The sequence below is a fragment of the Neovison vison genome, chromosome 11 (assembly GCF_020171115.1).
Source record: "Neovison vison isolate M4711 chromosome 11, ASM_NN_V1, whole genome shotgun sequence".
In the NCBI taxonomy this organism is placed as follows: domain Eukaryota; kingdom Metazoa; phylum Chordata; class Mammalia; order Carnivora; family Mustelidae; genus Neogale; species Neogale vison.
This window is the reverse complement of record NC_058101.1, coordinates 6,631,307-6,640,555: the sequence shown is the minus strand read 5'-3', so window position 1 is coordinate 6,640,555 and position 9,249 is coordinate 6,631,307. Positions and strand designations below refer to the sequence as shown.

General features: G+C 48.4%; 1 protein-coding gene across 1 annotated transcript in view; it reads left to right on the top strand.

The window, feature by feature from the left end:
- Positions 1-6,321: 6,321 nt before the first annotated feature.
- The window catches only part of FAM47E (family with sequence similarity 47 member E), a 31,727-nt gene continuing 28,799 nt past the window's right edge, over positions 6,322-9,249 (top strand). Inside the window, exon 1 of the mRNA XM_044225137.1 lies at positions 6,322-6,383. Within this exon, the coding sequence (XP_044081072.1) occupies positions 6,322-6,383 (62 nt within the window). The remainder of the gene's footprint in view (positions 6,384-9,249) is intronic.

Genomic DNA, 9,249 nt, shown 5'->3' with positions numbered 1-9,249 from the left:
CTAAAACCCATCCAGTCGCCCTGCCTCTTTCTCCCCTCCGAGATCCTCTGAGTCACAGCCCTGCTCCTTCCTGGGAGCTGCCAGTGCCTGCTGGGCGCTGTTGCAAGCATTTCTCATCTGGTAGCTCACTTCATCTTCACAAAACCCAGCGAGGTGAGCGCTATCTCTGGTCTCATTTTCACAGACGAGGACACTGAGGCACGGAGAGGTTAGGCCCCTTTCCTGAGTTTGCACAGCTCGTGCGTACTAGAGCCGGGATTCAAATCTAGGCAGCCCGGCACCGACATTCACGCGCTTAACACCGTAAGCTCAGACACCACAACAAAAAGGGGCTTGGATGTTGTGCGTATATGAAGTGGTTTGGAGAGATTAAAGAACGTTTTAATTAATTGTCCCAAACCAGAAGAAACCTGTCAGGCTGGCTATTTAGGCTTAAGTCACTTTATAGTTATCACAGGAATTTTAAAGGAAAAATAATGAAGACAATAAAGGATTTACCCCAGTGTAAGCACAATTATCTAGGTTCCCTGTAGTAATTAAGGTGTCTTAAGGCCTTGTCCAAGTCTGGAACTTTGTCATGTATTTATTTCAGGTAATGAGATGAGTAAAGGTGATGTGGAAAACACAGGTTAGAAACTGCCCTGGCCTGGAAGGGTCACGTTCAGGTATGTATAATGGCAAAGGTATGTATGAGCCAGAGTGAATTTTAGGTGTCTGCCCATCCCGTGCTGTTCCAAATATTGTCAGTATGGCAGAAAGTAAAGTCCAGCTACCCTGTGGACGTACCCAGGAGTCTGGGCCCATGGATGAGTCTGGGATCGAGCCCCACATCAGGCTCCCTCTGCCTCTGCCCCTCACCCCACCCTCGTGTTCTCTCTTTCTCTCTCTCTCTCAAATAAACACAATCTTTAAAAAAAAAAAGACTACTAGAAAATTTTAAATTACATATATGGCTCACATAGGTGACTTGCATTATATGTCTATTAGAAAGCATGGATTTCTGTACCGCACCCGGACCACATGGATTTCTGTACCGCACCCGGACCACAGCCACATGATGTAAAATATTAACAGGTCTGTTTTCCTTAAGAAGAAACTGAGGTATAGAGATTGTGAGGGACTCGCCCACATTATTAATGGCAGGGCTGGGACTCAAACCCAGGTTGGTCACCCAGGTTAGCCACTATATTATATTGACTGTTTAGCTTGGTTTATGAGTCAACTTTTTTCTGGGTGACTCAGTGTAGAGCTCTGGGTTATGATGGGATTCCCCCACTAATTGGTTGCATGAGTTTGAGTGATTGTCTCGATCTCCTCATATCATTAGACATTAGCTTAATAAGTCTAATGAGTCGATAATGGATTACTGTTTTATTTGAATTGCTTCTTTGGCTTCACAAACTGTGAAAACAAAATTCAGTTCAACCTAACAAATATTTTTTTGGCATCATTCTGTACAAATGGAGAAAAGCCCAAATAAACACCATCAAATATGTTAATTGCTGAGAGGGAGTTAATTATGTTTGGAGCAGCCTCAGAATTAATGAGCAAAACACACTTTAAAGTCTCTATTTGTAAAGACAAGAGCAAAGCTCATTCGAAGCTTAATGAAAAACAGATATAATGTGGTTTTCAACTGATATTGATGATGTAGGGGGCTCTGGAGATGGTCATAATTTCAAGTACTCCTACAAACTTTTATGCAAAGAATCTTCCAGAACTTGAACACTTTTGAACTAAGATAAACCAATTCTAAAAATACAAGCAAGGGGAAGTTAAACCTAATATCATGGTTAAATATTTCTTTTCTATTATTGTTACATTTTAATTTAACTACACTGGATGAGAATTCAAGTCCCCCCAACAGACTCCAAATGCTCCTTGTTTCCAATTTTTGAACGTATTATGGTCATAATCTGAGCCCCACTTGAGAGAGCAGCCCAGCCTTTGAGGCTGTATTTGACCCTAAAAAGCTATGAAGCAGGATTTTTTTGTACATTTCTATTCAGTTACGATACTTCCATAATCTTTGCTCAGATCTGAGTGCAAATGACAAGAAAATCAGGAGACCCCCGAATCCTCTTCCTCACATAACATTGCCATGGAATTCGGACAACATCCCTGTGTCATCCAGGACTCGTCACCAGCCCTGGCTCCTTGCTTCACCCTCTGTGCCATGTGGTTGCCCTTTATTGCAAGCTAACTTGACTTTGGAGCAGGTGTTGTTTCAACCTTTCACAATCCACAATGTATTCTTTGAAACTGTGTCTCAGTGCCACCTTGTAACTATTTCTCTGGAAACTTTTTTTTTTTTTTTCCAACTGCAGGTGTAACATCTTGGTTAATTTTACTGTTTAATTCACGAGGCTCCTTTCTCAGTTGGGTGTGCAAGGTCCTCTCTTACTCATTCATACATCCCTTTCCTTCTCCATTCTTCACTTCTATTCTTCTGCCTTCTCCATAGCAACCATTCCTAAGTGCTTGAAGTATATCCTACTCTCTGTAGGAGTTCTTGTAAAACGTATCTTTTTGTTTGGTGTGCATGCATTTTTAATTTATATAAATCACATTGCAGTAAAAAAAAAAAAAACTCACTGTTTCTTCACCCAGCACCACGTTTCCAAAAGCCTAACCATGTTGCTGAGTATATGTCAGACTGTTGCGTCTAACGGATTCCTGGTTATTCGTCCATTTTTTCCAGCTGCATCACAGAAATGGACACACGCACCGTCCTCAACCCACTGATACTACTGATAATGCTGTGATACATATCCTCATACATATCTTCCCTTATGGGAGAAAATTCCTCAGGATTCCTATACCCTGCAAGGGAAGTGCTGGGTCATAAGTAACATATGTACCAGGGCCCAACCGGGAAAGCAGCAGCCACAGTAAGTGAATTTAAAGTGAGGGATTTAAATGCAAGAACATGTTCCAGGGGTGATGGAAGAGAACCAAACAGAGGATATGAAGTAACCAGGAGGTGAGTAGCAGGAAAGCTCCTACCACATCCGAACTGCAGGAATTACTTACAGCTGGAGGCATCTTCTCAAACCTACCAGCCCGCTGGGTCTCAGGGACCCGTCCGTCCATTGGACCCTCACCTTCCAAGGCCAGTTGAAATGACTATAGTCTTCATTTCCGTAAGTTCTATTTGGTTCCTTTTCAAATTTATCTTTTAAAAAGTTTCTTGTACTTTGCTCATATTTCCAAATCCCTCTATTATTCCCAAAACACGTGAAACATGCCTATTTTATGTACATAAACATATATATACTTATACACAATTAATCTTTTTTTTAAGAAGATTTTATTTATTTATTTGACAGAGAAAGATCACAAGTAGGCAGAGAGGCAGGCGGGGGTGGGGGCGGGGAGCAGGCTCCCCGCTGAGCAGAGAGCCCGATGCGGGACTCGATCCAGGACCCTGAGATCATGACCTGAGCCGAAGGCAGTGGCTTAACCCTCTGAGCCACCCAGGTGCCCCTATACACAATTAATCTTATTTACATATATTCTGTCTGAACATCCCAATACATATAGTCTCAGACCGGATTCTGTTCTTTGTTGTTTCTGCTGTCTTTCAGTTATCTTGTCTCCTTGTGGATTTTATTTTGTGAACTCATGTCCACTGTAAATTTATCTGTAGGAATGCTGTAAGAACTGGCTGAGGTACAGTCATCTTTGTAGTCCTTCAAAGATGACTGGTTATATTTTGTAAAGATACCAAGGGTTTCTACCAGTCTATGACCACTTTATAATTTCCCAGCTTAAAGTTCTGTTGTTCAAACCCTTCCCCCCACCCCGCCCATGGAAGTACCATGAACTAACTATTGCTGCGTATGTGGTAGAATGCTACAGAGAGAGCAATTAGTCCTTGAGTGGGAAAGATGCAGTAATGGTGTTTGGCAACCCTGTCGTGGGTGTTTGAGAAATCCTATTGGGAAATAAAATGGTTACACTACCTGGCAGTAAATCCAGAAAAGACGCACAGAACCTCATTATCCTCACTCTGAAATAACATCTACTCATATATGTAACATTTTACCCTTGTGTTGCAAAAGAGACGGAAACAGAGAGAGAATGAATGAGAGATTCCCTGACTAATGACTGTAATTTAGGTTTAGAATGTGATGAAATAAAAAGAAGTTCTTTGTCTCCTACTAGATATGGAGTCAAAGTTACTGCATGGAGCATATAATCAGCCTGTGAAGATGCAAAAGTCTTGAAACAGGAGGTTTCTTATTAATTCATGCAACAAACACTGGAAACCAAGACTTGAGCTGACAGGGACCAATTCTGTTTCATTCCTCATCGCATCCCTAGCGCCTGGAATGACCGTAACAGCCACTCTTGGTTGAAGGAGTACCTCCTGCACGCCAGGCCCAGTACGAGGAGCGACAGATAAAACTCTTACCCCCACTCTTATGAAAAAATCCTACTTCCTCAAAGTAATAGAAGTTTGAATCCACAAGCAAATGGACTTGAAAGATACTACCAGGGATCCTGAAAACAACGAATCAGGCTCTTCATAATAACTATGTTTGTCGCTTTCTCCACTAACGGACTCTTTTTTAAAAAATTTTATTTATTTGACAAAGAGAGACATAGTGCCAGAGAGGGAACACAGCAGGAGGAGTGGGAGAGGGAGAAGCAGGCTTCCTGCTGAGCAGAGGGCCCGATGCGGGGCTCGATCCCAGGACCCTGGGACCATGACCTGAGCAGGCGCTTAACGACTGAGCCCCCCAGGCGTCCCTCCACTAATGCACTCTACTACCCACCCCCTACAACCGAGATAATACTGCTCAGCAGTTGTGGGGGGATTGGGGACAACCTGCACTGGCAAGAGCTTTACATTCACCATCTCTCTGATCTGCTCGTCACCCTTACAAGGAGATGCTATTATTTTCTCGATTTCAGACTAGAAAATCAATGGAGCTAAAAAAGAGTTTGAATAATGGCGCGCAGGGGTGCATAATTATTAAGTAGCTGAGGGGGGATTTATCTCAGGTGGTGGGACCCCAGGGCTCTACCCCGCACGGAAAAGGCGGCTGAATACATAAAGCAAATGAAGATGCTGGAGCGAGTGTCCTCGGACTCCGGGCAGCGCAAAGGGCAGCTTGCTTCCAGCTCGTGCGCTCCTCGCGTGCAGGCCTGAGTCCCGTGAGCTGCTGCAGAGCAAACTGACTTTCCTTGAGATTCGCAGACCACTGGCCTTGAGGAGCGAAGGACCAAACTTTCCCAGAAGATAAGGCACGGCTACATTCGGAAACAGCGGCCATGGATGCCCGCAAGTTCAGGGTCATGAAGGCAGATGGCTAAGGGCCCAGCTCCTGCTTCCCCTGCACGCAGCCCCCCTCCCTTCACCCGGGCCTCCTCCTGCTTTAAAACTCCTCCGGCTCCACCTGGAAGGGGAAGACGGTCTTTGTGACCTTAGTCCAGTGTGTTCCCGAGCTGCTGGCTTCATGCCTGATGCAACCCTTGCCCTCCTCCCACCGCTCGCGTCTAGATTGTTGCCTTTGCAGCTCCGAGCAGCCAAACCCGCGCTAGGAACTGGTTCTGTCCCGTGGGAGCGCCACTTCCCCCGCGTCCACAGGGTAACCGGCTTCCAGAGGCGAGACGAGAAGACTCTAGACTCGCACTGACGAGGGAAATCGTCCCGCGGTAAAGAACAATTTTAATACAGTTGAGCATCTGGGGCAGGAGAGCGCCCGCGGCTCTGTCCCTCTGCAGGCAGCGCCCCATGCTCCAGGCAGGAGCCCTCGCGGCAGGCGACCTCAGCAAACCCAACACAGCCTCAGGCCGCCCACACTTGGGCTGCGGCCCACCCGGACGAGGGTGAGGACGTCACGCTGGAAGCGGGTCCGGGCACAAGGGTCCAGTGACACGGATCGGGAAGGCTCTGGAAATCAGTCAGTTTGCAGGGCGAGGCCCAGGGATTCCCAAGTCTTGACCGACCGCCAGCAGTCGGTGTACCTCTCCCCTCCCTTTCCACTCTTCCGTGGCCGTCCGTGCATCCATCCGTCCGTCCATCCGTCCATCCATGCGTCCGTCCACCCGTGCATCCGTCCATCTGTCCGTCCATCCATGCGTCCGTCCATCCGTCCCGCCGGCCGCGTCTTTCTCTCCTTCGACAGCCCCTTCTGGAAACCGGGCTGAGCAGAGCAGGCATCCGGCCCGCGCGAGGCCGGGGAACGCCGGGGGCGCAAGGGGGCGCCGGGGCGAACCGGGCGGGCGCACGGCTCCGCGGTCTCCTAGCGACGCGGGCGACCGGAACACGCACCGCGGGGGCCGGGCTGTGCTCGCGCGGCCGGGGAGACCATGGCCGAGCCCGGGGGGCTGTGCTGGCCTGCGGCGCCAGCGGGCGGGAACCGGGGGCCCCGGTAAGCGCTTCCCGGTGACCGTATCCGGCGGGTGCCGCGTGGGGGCGCCTGCTCCGCGCGATGCTGGGGCGGCGGGGCGGGGGCGGGAGTGGGGGTGGGGGAGCAGTGGGCGGGTCGGAGGGCGGGGAGCGGGGTGGGGGGGCGGGGCGCGGACGGCGGGGGGCGGGCAGGAGGTCCCCCCGCGCTCCCTCCCCGGCCGCTCGGCCGCTGCAGGGTCGTCACAGAACCCACCGGCGCCTGGCGGTGCGGTCGCGAAGCCCGTGTTCCCCGCCGCGGCGTCCGGGGCAGGCGGACCCACAAACCCGCTCCGGGCGGGGGACCGAGGCCCCCGGAGAGCTTGGTGTCCCGCCGCCCTTCTCCGGGTTAGTCCGGGTCTGGGGCTTTGCACCCCCCACCCCGCGCTTGTGCCTGTGGCCGAACCGGGCCTGTGTCTGGGCCGGGGGAGCCCCGGTGCTGGGGCGCTCTGCGGCCTGTTGAACGGCCGGCGTCACCCTCGCAGGGCAGGCACCCGAGGCTTTTTGTCTCCGCGGGTTCCTTGAGCTGTGTAGGAGCCGGAGTTCGGCTGCTGGGACGCAGCCCGACGTGGCGGCAGATTTCAAGGTCTAGAACCGCAGAGGCTGTGCTCGCTTCGGCAGCACATATACTAAAATTAGAACCGCAGAGGCTGAGTCAAGGCCGGCAGCTCCCTTGCACGAGCTGCTGCTCCTTCCGGGCTCAGTTTGCTCGGCTGTGAAATGGGAACAACACAATGAGCCAGCGTTAGAGGACTTTTGTGAGGATTGACCGACGTGTCATCCGTAAAGCATATACTGCATACATTTTAGCAATTAGGAGGCCTTCTGGAAATTCTTTTCCCCCACATTTTCAAAGTTCTTGTTTTGAAATAATTGCAGACTTACAGGAAGTTGCAAAAACAGTAGGTCCCATGGACCCTTCCCCCAGCTGCTTCCAGCGAACTAGCCTAGGTAACCGCTGCACAGTACGGAAGCAGGAAATGCGCACTGACACAATGTATTAGTTAGACCACAGACCGTGCTGAGGTTTCACCCGCTCTTGCTTGCAGTTGGGTGTGTATAAACTTTCATGAAGTTTTGTCACGTGTATTCATCAAGGAACAAAACAGCTGTCTCACCACAAGGCCCCTACTCCTTGCAACCCCTTTGTCAGCTCTCCTTCCCCACCCCCAGCCTCTGGCAGTCAATATGGTACTTCATTTCCATAACTCTGTTCTTTTGGGGATGTTAGATAAATAGAATAATACAGTATAAAATCTTTTAAGATGAGCTTTTTTTCCCCCACTCAGCATAAAGCCCTTGAGATCCATCCAGCCATCATATTAGTAGTTTGTCCATTTAAAAAATATATATATTTATTTATTTATTTGAGAGAGAGCGTGGAGGTGGTGAGCAGAGGCAGAGGGAGAAGCAGGCACCCTGCTGAGCAGGAAGCCTGATGCAGGACTGGATCCCAGGACCCTGAGATCATGACCTTAGCCCAAGGCTGACACTTAATTGACTGAACCACCCAGGTGTCCCAGTAGTTGGTTCTTTTTTTTTTTTTTAAGATTTTTATTTATTTATTTGACAGACAGAAATCACAAGTAGGCAGAGAGAGAGGAGGAAGCAGGCTCCCTGCAGAGCAGACAGCCCGATCCCAGGACCCTGGGACCATGACCTGAGCTGAAGGCAGAAGCTTTAACCCACTGAGCCACCCAGGCACCCCATTCATTCATTTTTGTTGCTGGTATGGATGTGCCACTGTTTTTTATTCATTTGAGCTATTGAAGGATATGTAGGTGTTCCTAGTTTTTGGTTGTTGCTATCAACATTTGTGTACAGGTTTTTATACAAACATAGGTTTTCATTTCTTTAGGATAAATGATCACTACTCTTGTAATTCTTACAGCTGGAGATATTGATCCATGTAGCATATGCTAATGACTGTGAAAATAGTGAATGTTTAGGGGGAAAAAGTGTCCAGTTTGATTTTCTGGGCCAAGCAAAAATTTTCATAGACTTAATAAAACGCAGAGGGAAGTTTATTAGCTCTGACAGGCAAGCAGGGCAGTGGGCAGGCCTCCAGCCCAAGTGGATGCTTGTTCATCTCTCAGAACTGAGTTTCTGAGAGGAGGTGGACTAGATTTCCTTCAGGTCCTACCAGCTCTAACATTCTATGAGACTGGAACTAGCTGCCAGACTGTCCCCATTTTTGAGTGATATAACTGTCCCTTAGCAAAAATATCAGTCATCAGATTTGATTTCATGAAGTGCTTGGACGCCTGAGTTACTTGTAAATGTGTGGAAAATAAACTTTGTAAAGGTGTCTAATATCATAGAAGGTTGCTTGCTAGTACGTCATGCTGAACGGGTCATCAGATGTTAAGGTTAGATAAAACTTCAACACCCTGCTGTTCAGCTCCTTAAGAGTGTTTTGTTTGTTTCAATGAGCGAATTTTTGTATCCTTTCATGTAGATCTTCACAGTAGAGCTGGTTTAAGCCCAAACACACACATACCCACACGCAGCAAGCAAGAAGTTTCTAGGACTCATAAGGAAAGAATAGGAATTAAGCGGGAACCTCTTAAAAATGCCTTGTGCCCGCAGGGTTGAGTGCAACACGGAGTAGATTTGGTATAAAGAGTGTTACAGATGAAAGGGGCCTGGAGGTGAAGAGGCTTCAGGGAAAGACACCAAGAATATAGAACTATCTGACTAAGGAAGTGATGTATTAAGATAATGAGTGACCTGCCCTTAAGCTGCTCAGGTTCCCAGTCCTGATGGCTAAGATATATTAGATTATCTAGGAACTAGTCTCATTTTCCTTCCATCAACTGCTTCCATCTCATAGTCATACCCTAACATCTCAG